The sequence below is a fragment of the Rhinatrema bivittatum genome, chromosome 7 (assembly GCF_901001135.1).
Source record: "Rhinatrema bivittatum chromosome 7, aRhiBiv1.1, whole genome shotgun sequence".
NCBI classification, from domain to species: Eukaryota; Metazoa; Chordata; class Amphibia; order Gymnophiona; family Rhinatrematidae; genus Rhinatrema; species Rhinatrema bivittatum.
This window is the reverse complement of record NC_042621.1, coordinates 184,717,231-184,743,762: the sequence shown is the minus strand read 5'-3', so window position 1 is coordinate 184,743,762 and position 26,532 is coordinate 184,717,231. Positions and strand designations below refer to the sequence as shown.

At 40.3% G+C, this 26,532-nt stretch overlaps 1 protein-coding gene across 1 annotated transcript in view; it reads right to left on the bottom strand.

Moving 5' to 3' along the window:
- ERCC6 (ERCC excision repair 6, chromatin remodeling factor) overlaps positions 1-26,532 on the bottom strand; it is a 211,735-nt gene that overhangs the window by 108,368 nt on the left and 76,835 nt on the right. Inside the window, exon 8 of the mRNA XM_029609617.1 lies at positions 23,946-24,081. Within this exon, the coding sequence (XP_029465477.1) occupies positions 23,946-24,081 (136 nt within the window). The remainder of the gene's footprint in view (positions 1-23,945; positions 24,082-26,532) is intronic.

Sequence of the window (26,532 nt, the reverse complement as noted above, 5' to 3'; positions counted from 1 at the left end):
TACCAGAAGTGACACTTCATCAATACACACCACAGTGAGTCCTAAGATCACAAAACAAAGGTCTTCTAATGGTGCCTTCCACTTGGAAAACACACCTAATGCAAATAAGAGAACAAATGCTTTCCATAGTGGGACCCAAGCTATAAGAAGAACATAAGAACATGCCATACTGGGTCAGACCAAGGGTCCATCAAGCCCAGAATCCTGTTTCCAACAGTGGCCAATCCAGGCTATAAGAACCTGGCAAGTACCCAAAAACTAAGTCTATTCCATGCTATTGTTGCTAGTAATAGCAGTGGCTATTTTCTAATTCAACTTAATTATTAGCAGGTAATGGACTTCTCCTCCAAGAACTTATCCATGGAACTCTCTTCCAGAGTCATTACACCAGATAACAGAAAGAAAGAGCTTCAAGCAAGAACTAAAAATGTGGCTCTTTAGAAATGCATACGATTTAATGTAAAATACCAATATGCCAATAATTTTAACATCAGTACCAGAGATGATGATACTGGAGCGAGCAATATGTGATGAACGATTTAAAAAAAAGTGTATTGTTAGCAGAATTAGAATAGTGTTAACCTAGAATGTGAAGGTTTACATGCAGTATGTGATTGTTGATCAAGAACATGAATGCTGATAATGTAAACTTTTGTGATATTCTTTTGGAACAATGGTATATAAAACACCTAAATAAATAAAATAAAGTTAAGAGATATAAATAAGATTTGGAATTTAAGAGGAAATAGTGTAGCCCAGGTGATATTTTGAAGACGACACAAAAATATTGAAAGTTGTTAAAACACACAGACTGTAAGGAACTGCAGCAATACCTTGCTAGACTCAAGAACTGGGCATCTAGATGACAGATGAAATTTAATGTGGACGAGTGCAAAGTAATGTACATGTGGAAAAAAATAATCCTAACTATAGAAACACTATGCTAGGTTTTGTATTAGGAGTCACTATCCAGGAAAAGGATCTTGGAATCACTGTAGACAGTACATTAAAATTCTCAGCCCAGTGTGTTGTGGTGGAAAAAAAAATAGAATGTTATGGATTATTTGAAAAGAAATGGAGAAAAAAAAACCTGAGAATACCATAATGCTTCTGTATTGATCTATAGTGTACCATACCTTGAGTATTGTGTGCAGTGTTGGTTGCCCCATCTAAACAAAGATATAGTGCAACTAGAAAAAATACAAATGACAACAAAACTGATAAATAGGGGAGATTAGCTCCCTTATGAAGAAAGGCTATAAAGGTTAGGGCTCCAGCTTGGAGAAGAGGCATGAAAGAGGTCTACAAAATCATAAGTGGGGTGGAACAGATAAATAGGGAACTATTAGTTATTCTTTGAGATACTACAAGGAAGAGGGGACACTCCATGAAACTATCATTGGTCCTTCACCCCTTGGAATACACTACATCCTGCTGAAAGTTCAGTTTGGAACTCTCTCTTGATAAGCTTGCAGCTCTCCTGGATCTTCTGCAGGCTCTTGGAAGCATTGCTCTTTTCAACTTGCTTCCTTGCTTTCTTTCTTATCTATTTCCCACCAGTTGCTGATTTCTGCTATTTACTGGTAGCTACAGTTCCCTCTATGGCTGCAGTCATCTATGACTAAGCTCTCAGTTTCTCATCAAAGCTGTATCAGGTTTGCTGTTTGTGCAGTTATCTTCAATGAAAGCAAAGAGCAGCCTGTTGCAAAATCTTATAAATACCATAACTAACATATATTGTTAGATTCCGTATCAGCAAGTCAAACACGTAAGACCTCTTGAGGTCCCTGCTGGACTTCTTAATCATTCACCCATTAATTTTTAGAAATTTTTTCATTGCAATTCAAAATAAGAAATATCATCCTTCCAACTAGTGAAACAAAAATTGTCATAAAAAAGTAGCAACAGTATACCCATAGGCAAGAAATAGAAAACCACACCATCAACCTGACATCAGATGATGTTTTAAAGACCAATACTGCTTCCGGGTTAAATTGAAATAATACTTACCTTTAATGAGGTGTTCAAACAGAATACTGGCGCTTGCACTTAGGGAAGATAACGCCAACGTGGAAAGACTACATGTATTTATGCTTCACTGTTTACTGATGAGGATGTTGGGTAGAAACCCAACTGTTCTGGAGACAGTTTTCAAGGGTGACGATTCAGATAAACTGAACCAAATCAGGGTGAACCTGGAAGATGTATTAGACCAGGATTGACAAAATGAAGAGTAGCAAATCACCTGGACCAGATGGTATACATCCCAGGGTTCTGAAAACTCAAAAATGAAATTTTAGACCTATTGCAAGTAATTTGTAAACTGTCATTAAAATTATCCATTGTACCTGAATATTGGAAGGTGGTCAATGTTACCCCAATATTTAAAAAGAGCTCCAGAGGTGATCCAGGAAACTACAGACCGGTGAAGCTCGACTTCAGTGCCAAGAAAAATTGTGTAAACTATTTTATAAAGAATAAAATCACAGAACATACAGACAGACATTGTCTAATGGCACATAGCCAGAATGGATTCACCCCATTTTTCTGAAGGGGTGAATAAGCATGTGGATAAAGGTGGACCAGTAGAATGCGGTCTGCCATTTGTTTGGCTTGAAGCTTTGAAGCTTTATATATTCAAGATTGCCGATGGCAACAGTACATGATATGTTGGAAAAGATACATAGATGATGTATTGGTAATATGGAATGGACCCGAATCTGCCTTGTTGGAATTTTTCACCTGGATAAACTCACTGGATTCTTGTTTAAAGTTTACTATTAATTACCATAGCCAACAAATAGCATATCTGGATATTCTTATTACAGACCAGTATTCATCGCAAAGAAAATGAGAGAAACAATTTACTACGTTTCGATAGTTTTCATTCTACGGTGTTTAAAAAGAATTTGCCAGTAGGCCAATTCATTAGACTCCGGTGTCTCTGCACAGATAAATTGGATTTCAAACACCAAGCCAAACAAATGGCAGACCGTTTTATAGAGAGGGTATCCCCGATGTCAAGAGAGCTTATAAGCATGCCCTATACGCCAATAGAGATTACCTATTTTTAAAAGGGACACCAGAATACTCATCACACCGACAAACTATGGTTCTAAGGCACACTACAAAATCTTCACGTATCAGTCAAATTATTCGTAACCATTGGGGCATTGTACAACAAATCCATCCAATTTTTGAAGACCCAATACACTTCGCCTACAGTAGGGGCTCCAACGTTAAAGATCACGTTGTGCATGCCAGCAACAAAATTCCATCCTTACCCATCACAATACCAGAATACACAGGTTGCATTTACTGTGCATTAAAATCATCTAGAACAATGGTCCAATCAGCTACAGGACTACAAATTTCTTTACCAGAAAATTTTCTTGTCAAGTTAGTTTTGTAGTATACGCAATTTTTTGCCCCTGCAATTTATTATATGTAGGAATGACAAAGCGATTGATGAAAACAAGACTGAACATAAAAGTTGCTTAAAAACACAAAAAACCGAGGCGCCTTTGTGGCACACTTCATAGAGCAACAACATTGCTTTGAAGATTTAATTTGGACCGTGTTAGAATATATCCCTAAACATTTGCGTGGTGGAGATAGGATAAAACAATTAAGGCAGCATGAACAGCGCTGGATCTTTCAATTACACAGTTTCTCCCTATGAGCTGAATCGAGAAATAGAATGGGCCCAATTCATGTAAATCCTAGTGATTTGAATTCAAGCCAGTTCCATCTGTGCACAATCACGAGTTCATTCATTCACTGATCCATGTTAGGAGCATGCGCATAAAAATAAGACCGCGGAGATTACCTCAGTAGGAGGCATCTCCCGCACTGCGATGACATAATGGCAACTCTCGCGGATCCGTAAGTGTATTACTGAAGCAAGATACAGCAAGTAAAATCCCTGAAAAGTGGTTGTGATAACTTTCTTTCTTTTTAGAAAAATTTAAAATGAGATAAGGAACATCCCATCAGTAATGGAAAGTTAATCCAATATCAGAGAGGTTCCTGAGGCAGCCGGGACGCGAAACGTGATCACGTCGAACTGCACTCTTATCAGCTTCAAGGAAAGAAGAACCGCACTCTGCTACCAGCTTCAAGGAAAGTACTTTGAATTTATCTTTGTCTCAAACGAAATTTATAGTTATTCAAGCGAAACGATCAAAGGAATTTAACGCTACGCTTTGGAAAAATATCACATATTTTTAGAAAAAATTCTTGATCAAAGAAAAAAATACAAAAAAAGAATTTGGCACCAGTGGTGGTAAGACCGATGATTAAAGATGATCCCATAAGCGGTTTAAGTAAGGAGCAGATGAGCCCCAAACACCGCGGGATGTTATGAAGGTCTATAATACAACCACACCTGGTCTATTAAGCGATGGGGTACTGCATTGAATAATGGCAATTTTGTAAACTTAATAATTTAATTGTTGATGTGGTGCTTTATTATATACAGTTATTTTATCATCAACTTTTGAAAAAAACGAGTCCTCACAGTTGTACTTGCTAGAGATCCAGAATGGCACTGTCAGAAACAGGATGCCGAGCTTGATGGATCACTGGTCTGACCCTGCATGGCATTGCTTATGTTCTCATGTTTTTAATGAAAGCGAAAGCTCACTTTAGATGGCAGTCAAATTTATTGAAAAACTGATTTTCCTAGCATCACTGCTTTAAATTCTGAATTTCATGGGATATATATATATACTGTATACCTTTTTTTTGTTTTTCCTAGCATCACATAATTTCCTTTTCTCACATCAAATAAAACCAGCCAGGTACAGAATACAGATTCTTCCCTAACACTTTTTTCTTTCATTTTTCATTACTGTTTTCAACTCCTATGTAAATATATTTTGAAAGAATTAACTTATAAATATGGAAAATAATGAGATGATCTATTTTATTTCACTCAAAATTAGTATTCTGCTTTGGTATTTCTATATTAAGTTTTAACAATTGCTACCAAGGTGTCCAATATTTATTCTTACAGGTTTATTTTCCCTATGTTCACTATTAATTATAAAAGATAAATAAATAAATTTCCACTATTAGGAAAAATAAAGGAAGCCACGGATGAAAATATCAGAATTTTATATTTAGATTTCTGTTCTGAAAACTATATTTTTCTCTTAATTCTCATTTTTAAATATTTTATTTTTTATTTATATTTAATAAATTTATATACCACATAACCAATGCAAATTATAAAAGTGGTTTATAATAAAGTATAAATAAACATTTAAAACAATCACAAACAGGTAGTAACAGGGCATTGGCTTGGTTTTGTCTATCTGCAGTACCACATATGACCTGTCAAAACTTACTGACCCAGTCTCCAAATACCTTCCCTGGGTAATTACATACCAGTAGTGCAACCAGCTTACAATTCATAATTTCTATCTTTCAGAGAATAGATGCACCTTAAATAATTTACAGAACTTCGTATAATTAAGTTCTGTTCTCACATGGCACATTATTCCACAATTTTATTTTTTATTTATTTTATTTAAGAACTTTTCTATACCGGTATTTGAGGGTACATCATACCGGTTTACAGATAACTTCACGTATTACAATAAACAAGGGTGGGGGAGGGGGGACGAAGAAAGAGCAACAAATTGGATTACAAATAATTTAACGTGTTTACAATGACCAAGAGTAGGGGAAGCAAGGGTGCATTTGACATACAATTGGCCTTGTATAATAAAACAGCTGAAACTTTGCAGGCCCAGTTGCTGCCAATTGGCTCTCTGAGAGGACCTAAGGGCCCGGCCTGGTTAATAGCGGGACAACTTATCAGATACTTTGGCTCTTTGTCTCTCATGCAATGAAACACCAATGTCAATACTTTAAACTTTGCTCTCTGAGTGATTGGCAGTCAATGTAAGCTCTGTAAAAACAGAGACACATGCTCATAACATGATTTCCTATAAACTAATCTTGGTGCATCTTGTAGATAGAAAAAGGGATAAATTACTTCAATCAACCACTGTAGGACTAATCAATGGGTCGGTGGCGTGTCAAGTGCTCTTCCAACATCTCTGTCTTAGCCATAGTCATCACCAAAGTATTATTAAGTGCCAGGACAAAATCATGGACAAAGAATAATCATATGCCTCACTGTCTTATCCAAAAAGGAATCCAGAGGAATTAAGAACCAGATGCCATCAGCGTAAATATGACCAGTAACACACAGGTCCAAAAGCTAATCAGCCAAAGGCTTTATAAAAATGTTAAACAATAAAGGGAAGAGACATAAGCTCTCTAGCACAACAGCATTGGTCCATTCAAGCATGGGATAATCATGTGCTTTCTACAGGACTTGTCTTCACATGTAACACAAATTTAGTGTCTTACCATATTGTGTATTTAGAACTGTCTCCCTTCAGTTTCATTACATGAAGCTTTCAATTATTTAAGCATTGCAGTAAGATCTGATATGAAAGCACTTCTCATGCCAGGGAGCAGAAGAGGAGACAACAAGAAAAGATTTTATTATTGTAAATAAAGTGCTTGTTATCTCAGCAGGTAGTTGCAAGGCATTAGAAAGACTTTGCCTTAAAATGTGATTGATGATTGATATAGGTAGTGAAAGGTGATCACATATAAATACTAAGGACCAGATGCACTAAAGGGTTTTTCCCATTTTGTGTCTAAGGGGAAACATTTAGTACATCTGGTCATAAGTCATGTAAGGATTTTTAGATAGAAATAGACTAAAATAACAAAAGACAAGTCATGCAACAAATTGCTGGAAATTTGGAAAATTATTTCCAGCTTCGGAGTGCCACAATTATACAGAAATTGTAATTTCAGAAAGAACCAAATTAAATAAATCTCTCCCAAAAATTATTTTCTTGCATGATGCAATAAGCACAAGACATGTTTAATACAAGACTTTTTCCTAAATCCATTTAGGAATAAAAAATAAAAACAAAAAAATTCTTCCCATTTATTAGCAACCAAGATTTTGTGTTAATAATACAGTTCAAAAACAAAAATGTATTTGTACTGCATGCTTTTCTTTTCCACTTAAACTAACAACTTAAGAACATAAGAGCATAAGAAATTGCCATACTGGGTCAGACCAAAGGTCCATCAAGCCCAGCATCCTGCTTCCAACAGAGGCCAAACCAGGCAATTTCCCAAACACCAAGAAGATCCCATGCTACTGATGCAACTTGATTATGAGTGCTTTTACATTTAGACAGAGTTATTTTAGGGACAATTTGCCCTGTACACATCTGATCAGAAGCAGTTTTAAGGCGTAATAGGAGAACATAAGAAGCGCCATGCTGGCTCAAACCATTAGTCCATTGAGCACAACATCCTGTCTCTGATAGTGGCCAATCCAAGTCACTTGGTAGAACCTGGCACATGGTAATGGTGAGATACATTCCCTAGTGCTCACTCCCTGAAGTAAAAGGTAGTGATCCCTAAGTCTACCTGGCTAATAACTTAAGGGCCTAGTTCCACAGAAATATGTTGATTTTTTTTTTTTTTTTTTAACTGAGCCATATTACTAGCTTTGACTATATTATCTGGCAACAAATTTAATGCAGTCCTGTGCCTAGGGCAGCAAAAATATGGGGTCAGCAGATAGGCTGAAAATTTGTTGCCTTCTAGCAGTGCCCATTCTCAATCAACAGAGAAAAGTTCTCTGCTTACTGATCTAGCCCCTCCCCTCACAGGAAGTGTGCAGGGAACAGGATGAGAGGGGGTAAAAGCCTGGACCAGATAGAGGTTGGCTTCCCTAACCTGTCCTGAGGACCCCACAGCCAGTCAGGCTTTCAGTATATGCACATCTCATCTCATGCATATTCATTATGGATATCCTGAAAACTCGACTGGCTGTGGGGACCCCAGGACATGTTTGGGAAGCCCTGCGATAAGAGGATAGAAGGATCAATGTGGTGGTATTAGGAGAGGCTGAGTAAGGATCGTTTGGGGGAAGAGTAAGGATCGTTTGGGGGAAGAGTAAGGCTGGAAGATGAGAGAGGATCTGCTGGGTAACATGTCTATGTGAGAGAAGGGAATGGGGGAAGGGGCCAGTATTTATGTGCATGAGTGTGAGTGTGTGCGTGCATGAGTGTGTGCGTACACATATGCTAGACTGGGTGAGATGTTAGCAAGTGAGGACAAATGAAGCATGGTAGGTACACACCTGCCTTCTCTCCCGCCCGTCAATACAATTCAGATCCTCTCTCCTTTGGCCTCGGATTCTATCTCTCAGTACCGGGAACTTCTTTCCTTCCTACCTCTCCCTTCTCCCCCATCCCTTCTCCTCAAAACCTCTTACCCTCACCCCCCCCCTTCTCCTATCCCAGATTTCTGATTTTCCTCATCCTCAGTCCTCGCTCCCTCTCCTTCTGGCAATCCTCCCTCATCCCCACTACTCTCACCTAATTCTTTTTCTATTCTTGTCCTGCTCCTTTCTGTCCCCATCCTTTCCTCTCCACATCCCTAAGATCTCCTCCTTCTACTGATGCTTGAGATCTTATTTTTCTCATTCAATTAAAAAAAAAAAAATTATACAGACAGGAAACTGTGGGACGGTGCCTTAGATTATCAGCTCCTTGTCCGACCATATTTTGCAGCAGCACCAATAGTGCCTAGGGATGGCAAAACCCTGAATCCATCACCAATTCAACAGTGGGTTCAAATGATTTGGATGGATTTTCTATGGAGCTTATTACTTTTTAGTTTAAATTTCAGATATCAGAATGTATTAAAAATCTGGGACCTTTTTCTGGCATTTGCTGGAAAAGAAGAGGGAGGATTAGGTGTCATCCTGCAGGAATTGGGTTTCTGGGTCGAGACGACGTTTTCCCTTGAATCAGCTGAAGACAATGGTTTGTTTGTTTTCGCTTTCTGAATGCATAAATTATCCACAGTTGTCATTTGGTGCTTATATATCCCTGCATTTAGTTGATAGCTTCATGTCATTGTGGTGTTCTAAGCTGCATTTTTCATATGCTCCCTTGCACATATTAATATTGGGCTATGTATCACTCTCAATGGTTTGTAACTTGATTCTTCTTTGTTGTAATGCTTTCTGCACACAAAACATTATCTGCCATAGTGTCTGATCTGGTGTCTCATTGGTCTTCACTATATTTGTCTTGGTGGGGGCTGACTGGAGGCTATTAAAATGCTGATAGTTCCCAAGCTGAAATACATTCTTAATATGCTCCCCTTGCCACTAGATCATTCAGTATATTGTCGATTAGAAAAGACTCTGTTTGGCTTTCTCTGGAAGCAAAAATCCCCTAGAATTGCGCTGCGCACTTTGAAGCTGGAAAAGGAATTGGGGGGGGGGGGGGGGGGCGGTGGAGGGCATGAATTTTACAGATTTGGAATTATATCATATGGCATTTCTTTTGCGACAGGGTACCTGATGGCCGTACGACACCGACGCAGATGCAATACCAGTCTGGTTAACTCTAGAGAAAGCATTGCTTATTCCATTTCCACGCTCCTATCTTCCAGATATGACTCTTCAAGTGCAGCTGCTGCCAGGACACATGCGGAAGCAGAAAATGCATGGGCACACACCTCTTTTAGTAAACAAGAGGCTACTATAAAAGTTAGCCAGTTAGACTTGAAGAAGAAGAATGCACCACTGCTGTACCAGCAGCAGCCACACGCAAGAAAGATGAGTTGGAGGCAGATGAACAGAAAGCCACCATGGACAACGCAGCAGCAGCAGCAGCACGCAGGAAAGCTGAGTTAGATGCTGAGCTAGAAAAGCTGTGTCAAGAGAGGAAAGCAGCTGCTGCAGAAGCCCAGGCTAAAAACCTTAAAGCAGCTGTGGGACAGGAAAGCGGGGAGTGCCAGATTAATCAGGTTCTCTCAGAGGAACCTGGTCAGCATACCAGAAACTATGTTCTAGCACTTGCTTCCGAGCATGGCAACTCACTCTAACACCTTCAGCCAGGAGAGATAACAGATGATGATACAATGCAGCCTGTCTATGAAGTAGACTCTACACTTAATAGAGACCAACTTAATGAACACACTATCATGGATGTTAATTGCAACCACAGAGATCCACATGCTCACACGCTTACGAATGCACTACAACTGGCTCACAATCCAAGAACGCATGTGAAAAGAGACACTCTACTTCAAGCTCACACTCTGGCATCTTACATGAATTGGATTCAAAACATAACTGAGAGTGTGCCATTGATAAGAACATATGCCACATGTCCTCCCACAGGAACTACATGCACGCAATGAACCTCACTGCACTGCAGTGCCTAGTACTGTGCGTATGCAGCGTCTGTATTCAATGATACGTGCACAGATTTGTCTCTTAGTCTGCCCTATGTAGACTATGACTGCATGCCAACTAATCGACATAGGGCAGACTAGGAGACAAATCTATGCACGTACCATTGAATATAGAAGCTGCACGGCTACTATGGTAAGCTTCGCAACAGGTGCTTGATGCGGGCGTTCCACTCATGTTTAAACAGTTATCTTCATCAGGTAATTTTATTGTATATATATATATATATGTATAAAAAATTCCAATTGTGGATACAGGGGTGGTTATTAGCTATTGAATCTTGTTACACGTGCTTGATGTAAGCATTTGTGTTAAAACAATAAATTTACTTGCGCAGCTTTGTGGGATTTAAAATCTGTAACTTTTGACATTGGTATTCAATTTTTTATACAATACTTAAATCTACAAATTAACGTTTAAATCCTTTAAGAGTATATGTTGAACTTATCGAAGAATCATATTTTTAATCACTTCCAGACACTCTATATGGGTAGAGATTTAATTTAAAATGTCCTACCTAAAGCACTGTGGTGTGGAGACTGCCACTGTCTAAATTTAAAACCTATTGGGTGAGTTAACAAAAATATACCTTTTGAATATTAATTAAACTTAATAGTATTTTTTTCAATTTTGGGCTTTTTTTTTTTTTTAATCTTTTTGATTTCTTATTGTAAGTTTCTCTGTTTACAGAGATTACATGAAAGAACGTTTTTGGATATAACAGTCACAAATACATAACACATGCACTCTAATATAAGTAATTCTTTAAAGTTTCAGTACTTTTACTTTTGGGAAAATAATTCATATACATTTTGTTTCTTATTTTTACTATTTTTTTCATTTTTGGATTACAGTGATACCTTGGTACTACACTTGGAATGACTACCTCTTTACCATATGAGATGATTTGCAGTTGAAATCATTAAACAAACTCTCAATCCTAGCCTCTGTGACCTTTTCCAAGATATGCTTCGCAGACAAGATTGAAACATTTGCATGCTACGGACAAATAAATCCCCCTGATGAAGCTGTTTCAGAGAAACAGTGGCCTCTGTTGGGGTATATATTCTTGTAAAAAAATCCTTATACATTGTATCTGTGAACCTGGGAACCTGCATACATTGTAGCTGAAATCATACCCTTGAGAATTTTGTATCTAAATATGAGTGTTGGAAAAACTGTACACACTGTATCTAGGGGTAGTTGCAATGTTTATGTTCTAAATGCATGACTGGTGTGTGTTGAAGGTTAGTGTGCATTTGGAGTATACGATATGCATGGTACTGGCTTTTTAACTGAATAGCTGACATTTAAATAATTTGTCAGTTGAGGGCTGTGAGGGTTCAATTTTCTGGTGAAAAATAGTTTTTCAAATGTATTAATAAAAGTTATTCTACTTTGTTAGATCGATTCCCTTTCATCTTTAGCTTTTGGTCCACAATCTTTGGGAATTGTGTTTTCTTATACCTTCATTGCTTTACCACCTTAGTGGACTGCGTCTTAAGGCAGCTTATCCAAAAATCAGGAGTAGCAGAGACCCTCTGGAGAAGTATGTTGTAGCAAGTTTGGTAGGGGATATGAAAGAATCTCTGTGGAATATTCCTTCCCATCTGACCACGGAGATATGCAGAGTCATGACCCTGAAAATGATGAGGGCAACCAAGGAGGGGACCTCCATTGGCCCAAGGGGGAAATGTCTGGCAGGCAACACTGGGCAGCCCCACTATGTGGGAACAAGTCCTCCATCTTGGACAGGAAAGGTTCCAACCTTCCTCTCTAGTCTTCATGGCTTAATGAGGAAAAGAAATACCTCATCAGCTCAGACAGCTGGGTTCCCACTGGCTGAAGGATCCCACACTGGTGTTTGAAGAGACATTCTCTTCCAAAACCCAGATTGGCTCATTCTCACTAAACACTCTGAGCTACACCAAGAAAGAACTTGTTGCCATGGTGATTCTATCTGCTGCAGAAGCGGTTGGGTCCAAGATACCCAGTGCTGGCTGTGTCAACACCTCTACTGAACACCACTGATGACAATCACACCTCCTTCTATGCCACAGCTCCAGTAGCAGGACTCAGGCTTATGAGCCACGGTACTCAGTTCCAACAAAATCAAAGGCACTGTGGCCTGCTATGCAGAGAGGGATGACTGCACCCTAGAATGCGTGCACTGTACCGATGATACAGATGGCATCTTTGTCAGTGCCAGGATCGAGTAAAACAAATGGTTCAGCACCATGGAAGAGTTCTCTGCCATGAAGAGTGAAGAAACCTGCGCTGCTGATGTTATCTCCCGCCTTGGCATTGATGAAGGACCGACTCCAGCGAAGCCCTGTGCTGACAGCGCTGACTTTCTTTCCAGTGCCAAGGGAGTCAACCTAGGGGGTTTCCCCTCATGGTGCTTAAATACTCTTCTTTATGTTTCAGACTTTCATGCCACACTTACCCTTACCAATAATAGATCTAGGAACCAGCATCACAGGCTGGGGGGAGGTGTGGGAATCTCCCCATGCTTGTGGGAATGAAAAGGGGAAGGATCCCATTGCGACCCTTTGTGGCAACGTTCAATGATGCTTCACTTGTTAATGAGGTGTGGCAACACTGCTCAGTCTTGCACTGAGTCTTCAAGCTCTTACCCATTGACACTTTCCTGAAGATCTCCATTTTCCAGGCTTGATACTGCTACGCCCTTGGGGACATCCGACCACAGTTAAGTAGTTGGGAAGTCACGAACTGGATCCATAGAACAAAAGCAGATGGAATGTGTATCACTGATGAACATATGGTGCCCACAGATGCAAGCCTTAAAACTGCTGACCATGGTCTCTTGACATTGAGCTTTTCCATAATTTCTTTTTTTTTTTTTTTTTTTTTTTTTTTTGAGTAGAACTAAGTTCTGTTGAGGCAGTGGACAAAAAAAAAAATCAATTAAATGCAATGAGGCAGATAAAAGCCAAAAAATAAGGCTAGTATAAAAAAATTGAAAAAGAGAAAGACTGGGACACAACCATGTGGTGGCTTGCATGAAGAAAGACTGAGAGGATCAAGAGGCAGCATGCATGCATGACAACTCCCACACATGCTCAGTAAGAATTTTACTGAACTCTGAAAGTTGGGTCTGTGTCGGTGCCATTGGTTGACATTGCCCATATATTATGGCCGATTCATACCTGCTTATCGGCGGAGAATGCCTCAGCAGGGCCAAAACACAATATGACTCTAAACTGGTTTAAAATAAAATGGCAGATTTCACTTTTGTTCCAATAAAACAAAGATGGGATGAACAAAGGATGAGAAAGACAGAAAATTACAGCTTGTTTCATTTTACCAGTATTCACCTTGTTCTGAAGACTGCACCTAGTAATTGTCATTTAGGCTTGCTCTAATTTGATTTTGATTTAGTTCTTTGCATATTTTCCTGAACATGTTTGAATAATTTAATAGCTGAAGATAATTGGCAGTAACAGAAAACCAATACACATAATAATATGAAAAGGGGAAAAAACACTAGAATAAATATGTAAGAAATAGAACAAACACAGCCATGAGAAAAAAAAACAACAAAAAGAGGAAAAAAAGCACTAAAAAGAAATTTTGCTTAGCATAAACATTTTGTTCCATAGACAGCATGGTGAATTAGCCATTACATATGAGTGACATTATCTGAAGCAACCGAACAGACTTCTCTCCAAGCTATTAGAGTTTTGAGCTTTACTGTGTATGTGCGAGAGATTCTATGCGGGTATTGTCTCATAAGTCTTCTCAGTCCATGGTAAGGCTAATCTAGGTAAGTTCAGTAGTCTACTTTCCAGGGAGGCGGGTGGGTATTCTATGGCTCATTCATCTTGCTATGGAAAACATAATTTACGGTAAGCAAATTTGCTTTTCCCATCGATAAGCAGGCTGAATTAGCCATTACATGTGTGGGATCCCAAGCTGAGGGTTGCAGTGGAGCAAATACTTAGTAAACAACCCAGCCCTCACCATAGAGAGTGGATTACAATGAGTCCTGACCTTGCAAAACTCTTTGTCTGCATTTATTGTCAGTATTTGAGAGGTTATCAAGACAGTAGTGGGACATAAAGGTATGAAAGGAAGACCAAGTTGCAGCTTTGCAGATATTTCCAATAGTTACTTCTTGAAGATGGACAATGAAAGCAACCATAGTTCCCACTTGATGAGCTTTCACAGTTTAGATTTACAGTCCTGCCAAGATGTAGCAGTGATGAATGCACTTGGCCAGCTAGTGAGACAAGGTATGCTTGGTAACTAATATGCCTAATTGGTAATGATCATATGAGATAAACAGTTGGGAGGTTTTACACCATAGTGGAGTTTGTTTCTTGTAATACGCCAAGGCCCTTTTGAAATCCATGGTATGCAGGGCTTTTTTGCACACAGGGCCTAGGATAGAAAGTAGGTAAGCATGATGGATTAATTGATATGAAAAGTCGAGACAACCTCTGGAAGAAATTTCAGTTGAGTATTGAGAACCACCCTGTTGTGGAAGCATTGCATGTGAGCAGGATAGTGGAACACCACCTTCCATCTCAAATATTTTTGAGAAGCTGATTCTAAAGGTTCAAAAAGAGACTTCATTAGTTGGATAAGAAGTACATTTAGGTCCCACGGAGCAGGTAGCTTTTGTACTGGAGGTTTGACATGCCACAGGCATTTCATGAAGTGAGATATCAACGGATGACTAGATATTGGCTTGCTACCTACTTAATTATGGTAAGCTACTATAGCATTGAGGTGCATCCATACAGGCAAGGTGGCAAGGCCTGAATGAGAAAAGTGGAGCAAGTATTTTGAGAGATACAGAGACTCTCAGGAAAATAGGTCCAAAGGGTTCTGTTGACACCACTTGGAGTACCCTGTGCCATTTGAAGGCATAATTCCTTCTAGTGGAAGATTTCCCAAAGGAGACAAGTATGTCCACAATTTCAGTAGATAAGTGAAGATCCTCGATCACTGAGCATTCAACATGCAAAGTGTGAAGTTGTAGTCTGAAAGGTTGGGATGATACAATGTCCCACTTTTCTGCATCAACAACACAGGATCTGTTCCCAGATGTATGGGAGGACTGCTGGAAAGTTGCAAGAGATATTCATACCAGATCTGTCTGAGTCATGCTAGGGCTATAAGAATTAGATGAGAACGGTCCTGAAGAATTTTTTTTTTTTTTAATGTTCTGGCAATAAGCGGTAATGGTGGAAAAGCATACATGACACTTGAGAAAGAAAATGTTTTGAACTACCTTGTGATTTCCTGATAGAAATAAGCAAACAATTTAGTTTTGTGTTCTGCTGCAAGGTGAACCAGTCCATCCACTGTAAACCCATAAGTTGAAAAGTTCATTGGCCACTGAGTGCAGTAGAGACCATTCATCTGCTTAGCTGATTTGCCAGTTTGTTTGAGATGCCTGGCAGATATGTGGTCTGAAGAATAGTTCAATTTGTCTCTGTCCAATGCCAGATCTTTAGGACCTCTTGTCAGAGAGGTCATGATCCCGCTCCTTCTTGCTTGTTGAACTAAAACATGGTGATCTGGTTGTTGATTTGAATTATAATGCTCTTTTCCTGAAAGGATTGCACAAAGGTTGATAGAGCATATCTGGTAGCTCTCAGCCCCCTAGTAAGTTGATCTGATCGTGACTCTCTTGAAGAGTTCAGAGGTCTTATGCTTGAAGAGTTCAGTATATGCTCCCCACCCTTTGGTGGAGGCATCTTTCACAAGAACTAATTCGTAGGGGAGCAATCGAAGAACTCCTTCTTTATAGAACCTGTGGATATAACTACTATTGCAACTCTCATTTCATAGTCATAGTGATCTGCATGGAGATGACAGAGGCTGAGTTAGTTGATCCATTAGGAATGTGGACTCCATCGGAAAGAGCGGATGTAAAGACGGGTCAGTTGAACCACATGGATGGCTGCTGCCATATGTCAAATAACCACTAGGAGTCGTCTTGAAGATGAGCAAGGAGAAGAGAGCAGGTTGCAGATAAGTGATATCATGGTGTTTGCTCAGTCAGGAGGCAGGAATTCTCTTTCCTGTATCAAATTTATGCCTGCCCCGATTAATTTCAGACTCTGAGTGGGGCTCCGTGGTTGATTTCTCAAAGGTGATCAGAAAACCTAAGCGTTGTAGCAGAGCTATGGTTGAGCTCAGAGAATGTAGCACTTCGTCCCTTGATTTTGCTAAGATAAGCCAATCATCCAGGTATGGGAAGATGAGCTGTCATTACCGCAAAAAATTTTGTGAAGACCCTCAGGCAGATGAAAAGCCAAACGGGAGTACTTTGTATTAGTAGTGGAAAGAATCCACCTGGATGCAAAGATCGGGCCAATGCGCAGGGTGGGTGGGTATGCGAGTAAATGCATCCTTTAGAACCAAGACTCTCATCATTCTCTCTTCTATATATAAGGTAGGATCATGCTAAGGGAGTTAATTTTGAATTTCTTTCTGAGTATGTGTTTGTTCAGGTTCAAGTCGAGAATGGGCTGTAGTCCATTTTCTTAGGGATAAGAAAGCATTGAGAATAGAACCCCAGGGCATGTTGAAGTTGTGGAATTGATTCTATCACTCATTGTTGGAAAAATGACTGGACCGCCAGTTGAAGTTATAGTAAATTAGACAGATCTGGATGAAGTACAGAACAATGCAAGAAAAATGGAGGCCGAGAAATGCAACCAGTAACCAAGACTGCACAATTGAAGGACCCAGGAATCCTTGGTGATCTGATGCCACTCCCTCCATGAAATGTTGGATTTTTCCCCCTTCTGGGAAAGTCAGAAATGGATTATTCAGAGAGATCAAAAACTAGGCCCGGAGTTGGGCTTGGCCTGTTGTGTAGATTTCTGTTGCCAGAGCTCTCTTTGATGAAGCCTGGCCAGCAGTGGCTGCTGATGCTGGGCTAGAAGAGGTAACAGACGGTATTACTGAAAAGATCATTAAGGCCTCCTGTGAACATATGGTCACTTGTATGGACAGAAGTGCGCTATACAGTAGAGGGATGTTCAGGAAACATTGAGAACAACTGTACCGCTACATTCTGGTCCTTAATCTGGGCAACTGTCTCACGAAGGTTTTCACAGACAACCAAGCATGGAAGGTCAGCTAATTTTTCATGGGTGTCCTCAGGGATGCTACTTATTTGAAGCCATGCCACATATCTAGCCCCAGTGGAGATGGATGAATTTCGTGTAATGGAATCAAAGGATTTATATACTGATCGGAGAAGATAGTGGAAGCTCTCTCTGTGTCTAGAAACAGTTTTAGACAGTATTTGCCTTGCTCCATGGCAGGTAAGACAGGTTTCAACTCTTGAATGCAGTTGTGAATGAACTGATAAATGGGACCGCAAACAGAGAACACTGCACTTTGAAAATTCTTCTTGCTAAAATTATCTAGAAGTTTGTGGTCTTTCCCAGGAGCAGAATTTGAGGGAATGCATGTCTTCGCCTCTTTCTTCATAGCACATTCAACTACTATAGACTGGTGAGGCAGCTGGATGACACCAAACCCTGGTAATTATTGGGCTCTGAATTTGAAGTCAAACTTCATGGTGGATGGGATGAACGAAATGGGAATTTCCCACATTCTCATTTGTAGAGCATTGAGAATGTTGTGAAATGAAGGGTTGCTGGTTCGGCTGGAGTGCCCAGTATTTGAAGAAACCAGAGGAGCTTGAATCAGGGGCTTTGTCTTTGCGGACACTGATGCCTAATGCAGTACCCATCTTTTCCACGAGGTCTTAATCTCTGGTGGTGAGGTATGGTCTGGAGGATCTGGAAGAGGATTGGAGAGTATGCCGGTAGAGTTGTCATCCAAGCCTAAAGGTATAGAATTGTTTACCCAGGACTCCAAGGACAAATAAGATGAACCAGGAGCTTCTGGTTGACTTGGAGCAGCCGCCGCCTGGTCTAACACCTCCGCTTGAATTCATTGCAATGGATGAAGAACCCCCGCGCAAGGGTTCTGATGATGATATCGGGACTCTTGTCTGTGGTATTGCTGTAGTGAGAGTGGAGAGGAGAAGCTGGCAATTTCCTTCCATCTCCTTGGTTTGGGAGATGAAGAAACTCTGCACTAAGTCTGCAATTTGGTTGAGTGGCTGATGTGTTCTTTGGCCTGGCATAGGTGGCAGAACATCCTCTTCGGAAACCAGGATAGCTCCTGCATGAGGACAGGCAGCCTGTTCGAAATATGTGGTTCTGTAGAGGTCACTAAGTCCACAGACTCCAGGCGAAGAAGTCCCTCCACAACAAGTCTTGGTGGGGAAAGCAATCTGGTTATCGGCAGCGGCACAGGCAACCTGACCCCTTCTCCCGCTGATCTAAGATGGGCTTTACAGCGTTGTGTAAGCAAAGTGGCTTGAAAAATTGAAGTCTGAGTGCATCTATACACCATGCATCGAATACGTTGGTCTATTATGTATGGACTGCATCGGTGCATCACGTATGGATGGCATCAGAGTTCTGTGCCTTGAATGCCTCCTGCATAAGGCACCTCGCTACATCCTACATCAGGCGTTTTGATGCGTCATGTGACGCTGGCTTTGGTGGAAGTTGCATTAGGCGAGTCAATGCACCATGTGTCGCTGTTGCTGTTGGTGCCAATGGCACTGATGGCCGTGTTGATAGCACAGGCAATAGCACTTAGAATGCTTATGTTTTTTTAACGAATTCTAAGCAATGTTTCCAGTGAATGATACTGCTTAGTCAAGTTCAGCACGGGGTCAAGTTCAGCCAGCAGGGCAGCTGGCTGAACTTGACCCCGTGGCGTCTAACTAAGCAGATGGGGGAGTTTTTCATGAGCTCCTGCTCAGCTCCTTTCCTGGGAAGGCAGATTGCGCAGTTCCTCAATTTTAAGAGCACAGGACCTCTGCGAGTGTGGGGACATTTGTCCACAGGCATAGCAGTTCGTCTGGTCATGATCTGGCCTGGGACATCGGTAGCAGAGGTTTGTGACCAGAGGTGAGAAAGACATAATTTTCCCCCCCAGATACAGATCTTCTTCTTTTGCCTGGACCTAATAAAAGAGAAGGCCATACTTCATTGCTAACAAATTCTCTCTCTTTTTATTTTTTTGTAGTACTGAAAAGTACTACAGAAGCAGTGCAGCAACTTTAGAAGAAGAAACTGAAGATATATTAATTAACTTTTTAGAATTTCTAGAAGGAAAACATGTAGGAGAAACACAGGTCACATCCATGCTGTGCTCAGACAAAAAATGACTGAGGAGACTCACAAGACAACGCCCACAAAGTAACTTCCGCACATACTTAGCACAGTTCAAAGCTCTACTAGCTTAGACAGCAAGTCCATTCAGTGCCACCAGACGATGTCACCCATATGTAATGGCTAATTCAGGCTGCTTATCGAGGAGAAAAAAAAAACTTACATGGTCACGTTTTGGCAAAATATGCCTGCATCAGGGGTTTAAAACTATAAACATTAAATATAAAACTGGCAAAAATGGTATAAAAATACCATAGTTAGAATAGGCAACATAAAAATATAAATAGATAAATTTGTTAATTTCAATGAACGTGTCCTTTAGAGTACTCACATTTATATTCATGTTGGACTTTTAAAGCTTTTCTTCCCTTTTTGCTAAATTTTTCTCATGGATGTTTTTTATTTCAGTCTTTATTAAATATTATTTACCTGTTAGTGTTTTTCACCTTTTTCACATTACTACATTTATAGGTTTTCTGTTGCCACCACTTTTCTCCAACAGTATCTCTTTCTGTAGTTGGCTTTTTTGCTTCTCTTTTGTGCTGCTGCAAAACAGAACCCACAGTTAACAGATGTAAAAGACAACCCCTGTATATCTTTAGGAAGAGATGAAAACAGAAGATCTAATTAAAAATGAGAAGGCAGACTGTGCTTTTATGGGGACTACTTATACCTTGCATCTGATAGCATGCCACCAAAAAAGGCAGAGACACACATTAATCCTGAGGACATCCCAAAAAATAAAGCAAAGCTGATTTTTTTGCCCTGCAATTTAAGACTGGCATCATATTATTAGTGATGCAACAACCCTCCCTGTCAGCATCCTCTGCCACATGAAGGAAAATGGGGTCTTCCACACAACAGAGCATACCAGTAAGAAGTTGCTGCTTCCTCCTCCAGGGAGCACAGACAGAAGTAATGGTGGTACAGTAACCAGCGCACGTGTTGCAGGCAGCAGCCTGGAGAAAAGGTATGGAATGAGAGGTTGAAGAATCAGAGAGGGAGGAGGAGTAAAGGAAAGAAGGTGGGGGCATTGTGGGGGAAGAGAGAAGACTGTGGAGGGAGGAGGAGTGTGAAAATGAGAATGTAGTTGAGAAACTAAGATGGCGTCCTGAGAGGTCGCAACTCCGTTTGCTCCGTGGTTCGAGATTTCTGAATTAGCTTCGGCAATTTTTCTCAGTGAAGAAATGCCCCACAAAGGAAAAGGCAAAGTCCAGGTATATCCACCCGACCCTGACATTGCTACGGGACAACGTTTAATTTCTGAGTTCGCCTCTTCCATACCTGTTTTGAGGGCTTCAACCCCCGCTGGAGAGCAGGCGAGAGGAGAGCCTTACTCCCCTGGGGAGCTTTCGTTGAGCCTTCCAGCCCTGAGAACGCCGTTGGTAGCTTTGCTGCATGCCGACGACTGAGGAACCGAGGCTCATGTTGATGACATCATCCGGAGGGTACGGCTGGGTGGCCCAGAAGCTGCCGGTTTACCTGAAGGGGAGTCGAGGACCCAAGTGGCTGCTTCGCAAGGAGGAGAGGAGCAGGAAGCAACTGAAATCCCCACATCAATGGGAGAAGGCAGCAAGTCTGCCGGAATTGGGGTAAGGAGATCCCCTCCACTGCAATTTGTTAAACCAACGGTTGTAACCCTTGATACAATCTGGGACTTTATGGTGAGGATGTCGGATAAACTAGACAATCAGGCCCTAAAGTTGGACGAGATTGCAGCTAGAGTTGTGACACAGGAGCGGGACATCCAGCAGAAATTTGTGGAATATGATGATTCATTTAAGAAAGCAAATGAGGAAATAAAAAATCTCCATAGTATAAATGCCACTATGATATCTGAAAGGACACATATGTCGAGGAGACTGGAATCAATAGAAAACTTCATGAGGCATTTAAATATAAGATTACTAAATGTTCCCATTGTAATGGGGGAGATACCTCTGTTAACTTTTAGGAAATACGCAATGGAGATTTTAAAGATACCTCAAGAAGAAATCCCAGCTGTAAAGAAACTATTCTTTTTACCTAAAAGAACCAACCCTGTCTCGGCTATCTCAAATGTTCAAAGGCTGGATTTTCAAAATCTAACCGAATACTTAGAAAATTCTAGCTTTGAAATTGTGGATAGGGCTGTACTCTTTATTTCCTTTTTTGATGAAACGAGTGTTTCAAAGATTATGAAGAATTATTTTAAAAATATAAATGAATTATACTGTGGTGGTCTTGAACGTGTGTATCCTGACCTAGCTAAGCCTACGCAACAGCGTAGGAAAGCTTTCTTACAGATGAGATCTGAGACCCTAGCACTAGGAGCCAGCTTTGTGCTGCACTACCCATGTAAGTGCATCATTAAAATGGCCAGAAATACTTACATATTTTTTTACCGGACCAACTGCGGGTCTTTTTGGTTGGGAGAAGACAACTTAGTGATCTATAAAAGGGAGAATTAGTTTGGTGATGGAAACAGGAGCTAAAGTGTATTTCTTTTTTCCTTATTATACTCCTCTGTAATATTTCTATTCTCTCCACGTTTTCCTATGTAATAGAGGAATTTAAGTAGAAAATGTAATCAAAACACTCTGGGTTAAGAGTGTTTTACTTGTATGTTATATACTTCATGATAGGTGCTTAAGATGGAATTCTTTGTATTTCCAATGCAAAAGTTTTGTTTTGTATATTGTTAAAAGATGATAAATAAAAAGTTTAAAAAAAAAAATGAGAATGTAGTCAATATGGACTGAGAAGCAAGAAGTGACGAAGACAGGAAAGGAAAGAAGGTTGGGAGGGAAAAAAGAATTGTGGATATAAAGAGAAAAACAGATAAAGAGTTCATTAGGGGAAAGGAAGGAAAAGGGAGACAGAAAATCAGAAACAATGAAAAAAGTATTAATGAAAACAAAATAGCATACTGATAGAGATGGAAAGAATGCCAGATACAGAAAGATTAGGAAAATTGGTTATTTATTCATTCACTTGCAATTAAAGTTGGCCTCATTTTTCCCTCCTGATACACCAAATTCTTCTTGAATTGCACTGAGCTGCATACAAAATTTTCCCATAAAATGTTTCACTCCTTTTACAGACCAAATGGAGAGTAGAAATCTGGACAGCTAGTCCCATAAGTATTAAGCTGGTCTAATAAAAAGGGATCACAGACAACTTGCTTGGTGGCCTTTATTAATACATAAGGTGCACTATAAATAAAGGGAAATTACCCTAAAGATCAGTAACTAGAATACTTGTACATTATCTGTCTATTACACTGTAAACAAATGGGTTCAGGCAATCAGGAGACAGGCACTAGGTGTACACTCTATTATATTTTCTACACAATGAATTTGAAGATTTTCAACTTTTTTAAACTACATAAACTGTTTTCACGTGCCATGGAATGCATTTAATACTAGGACAGGTCTAGTGATTAGCACATTAGAAATTGAGTCAGGAGAATGCCTGAGATCAAGTTCAAATCCTCTTACCAATTTCAAGAGACCTTGGACAAATCACTTTACCTGTGCTTGTTTATACAACTGTAATTAGATAATATGAATACAACAAAAACAACACGGTTTCCTTTCCTCTCTGGAAACTTCCATTTTCCTAAGTCATTCACCTCAGAGAGGCAGAACATGTGCATTTCTGAGATAAAGAGCATATGGATCCTCTTTGGATGAAAAATACTATAAACAAATCCAAATTATTGATATTAAATTACAATGGGAATGAACTCTGTGGAAGCTGTGCTGTCGTCCAAGAGGGTACCAATGGATTCCACTGCTCCCTGAGATAACTGGTGGGTTCTCAGGCTGGCTTTCCCAGTCAGAAACTGCTCTGGTCAGGGGTCTACACTGACATTTTTTTTTCATTTTAACATTCAACTTCTGTTACAATATTAAACAAACTATTAACTAATAATACCTACTACCAAGCATTAATAACCACGACCTAATAACTCATAACTGCTACCCAACAACTGTCAGAATTCAGGAATATATATTGTTTACTCTTTTGCCTGTGTTTGTAAAAGCAGAAGACATGTATTCCCTCATACTGCAGGTACTAGAATGATCAATTAAACACCAGCAAGGCCATTACTTTAATCCAATTACTCTCTTTGCTGCTAGATTAGCTGAAACAGGAAGAACCCTGTAACATACAGATTCAGAGGAGGTTCCAACTGGCAGACTGGACTGACATTTTCCCTGTGGTGTATTCAGATTGACTTCTGGCAATATGTCTTGAGCTCCTCTGATGGATTTGGGTCCAGGGAATTTGACAAGCTCATTTTGGTTTTGGTTCTACTGTTTTATCTACCGCAAAGTTCCAAGTGTGTGCAGGAAGATCACATTCTCATTACAGGAAACACATTCTACAGTTACCTTTTTATTTGTGTAAGAGCCAGTCTCGTGCAGAATTGCAACTCTAAATGGAGGCCACCACGTGTGAAATTCCTTCACCCATTGATGCATCACTGTTGTTGGACAGACTATTATAGATGGGCCTAATCCTTCACACCTAGAATAAGAAATTGGTAGGATCAGAATAAAGACCTTTCACAATCTCATTTAGAACAGTGTGCCCATGAAAAATAAGTTAATATCCTTGCATCAAATATTGCAGATATCCAAATAAAAATAACTCCCTGAGATCAATGCTCTCTTGAAAGTGTTTGTAGTTTACTCCTGGTGGAATTCTACGTTACACAGAATTCTCTTCTCAAGAAGACTTAGGAACGAGAACCAGGAAGCAGTAGCAAGGGCAGTGGAGGGCTGCGCAGGCCCAGAGGAAGGGTCAGTGCTTCCATTAGGCAAACCAGGTGGTCACCTGGAGCACCAAAGTTTGGGGGTGGCAAAATACCACCAGCGCAGGGCTCAGAGGAGTGTTATGTCAGAGCCAACACTTCAAAGAGAGGAGCGCTGTGCTGGAGCCACTGCTGCCAGTAGGAAGGAGCGCTGTGTTGGCGCTGCCACCAATAGGTAAGTTGGGTGGGATGCATGACTGAAGGTTTGCCTAGGGCACCCAACATTTTTGCACTGGCCCTGCTGGAAGGAATAGCATTGGCATCAGCTTGAAGCGAGAAAGAAGCAGTGGTGGACCGGCCTACGCAGTGTCAACTTTGGCCTGCGCAGCCTGAACAAAGGAGGGAGTGTTTGGGGTCCTGTGGAGTCTGAAAAAAGGAAGTAGACAGTGAGCTCGAGGAAAGGTAAAAAGAGAGCTGGGGGTCTTGCTAAAAAGGATGTGGCAGACAGAGAGAAAACTAGGTAGTCTTGCTGGGGGAGGGGGGACATTTCTCTGTTTGTCTCTCAGGTAAGCCTGGAGGCAGATAGCGAGAAAGCTGGGGGTCTTGCTGCGGGGAATAGGGAGCTGTGGAAGGGGAGTCAAGCCTGGGGAGGGGGAGAGAGAGTGAGCTGAGGGTCTTCCTGGGGAGTTGGGAAGACAGAGAGAGAGAAAGAACCAGGGAAGGGTAGGCGGTGTGTGAAGGTAGTGGTTTAAGGAAGAGAGAGAAAGCTTGTGTGTGTGTGTGTGGGGGGAGGGGGGGTAAGAAATGGGCCCTGGGGAAGAGGGTAGCGAGAATACTGGAAGGAAGACTGATCTGAGCAGGAGAGGAGAAATCAAACACGGAAAAGGGGTTCAAACCACAAGAGGAAGAGAGCTGGGGGAGATCACTGAGCATGGGGAGGGGGGGGGGGGGCAAGAGCAATCTGGAGAGGTCAGGCCTTATGATGGGAAAATTCACCACAAAAAAAAAAAAAAAAAAAATTGCATCTTTGAGCAATAATTTGTAATGCAATACAGAAAAAAGTTAATTACCAATCAAAAACAGTGATTAGGTTGTGTTCTCAATAAATAAAATCTGCAGAAGTTTGCAGAATTTTAAAATATTGTGCACAGAATTTGTACTGTTCTTGCACATAATTTGTACTTGCTTCCTGCAGAATTCCCTCGGGAGTAACTAGTACTTTTATGCTAGTGAGTTATTACAATGGAGTTCCTTTTTCTACCAATACACAAATACCATGTTACCAAAATGAACAAGGGGAAGTTGCTATTGCTGAATCCCTCTTGAGTGAAAATCATCATTCAAATACCTCACTCAGCAAATCAGAGAGAAGATGGTGGGGGAGAAGCAAGATAGGAATGGATACAACTGCAAGACCTATTTAATGAAGTACCATAAGCCTTCATTAAAGTCTGCTAACAAAGAAAAAAGTCAACGAGAATAGTGGTTGCTTATTGATGTAACTGTTTCAACAGTTAAGGGAGAATACATCTGGCCATGGAAACAGACCGGTATTTTCTTTAAGAAAAATCTATTTTGGCAAGACATGATGAAAGTGCCATCCTTTCTAGATCACATTCATTGGAAATTTAATGGAGGCAGTTATCAATATGCCTTTACGAATTGGAAAACAATGCTGTACAAAAATGCTTTAAGGTGAGTTCATGGGAAAGCAATCAAATAGAATGTTTGATGTTACCTTTGTTTCAGTTTGTTGAACATCTCTATCAGTTGTCTGATATAAAAAAATGTTTTGGGAGCCTATATTTTACTATAGGATAGCAGAAAGCACACAATTAAAACACTGAACAGCTACTTCCAGGCCTTAGGTCTCTTTACATAGAGAGTGAGGAATTCTTTCACACATCTTTGTAGAGGAGTAGCCTAGTGGTTGGAGCAGTGGGCTGTGAACCGGGGCAGCCACAGATCAAATCCCACTGCTGCTCCTCGTGACCTTGGGCAAGTCACTTCACCCTCCATTGCTTCAGGTACTAAATGTACCTGTGCGGACAGAAAAATATCTCCGTGCTGTAAAAGCAGAATAGAAATTTTCTAAAAATCCAAATACAAAATACCATGAAAGTCAACTTTGTAACAGTTGACTGAAATGTCCAGTTTTCTTTTTTTTTATTACTGCATGACAAAATAATATTGTTTCTTCTGGCCAGAAAAAAATGCCCAAAAAA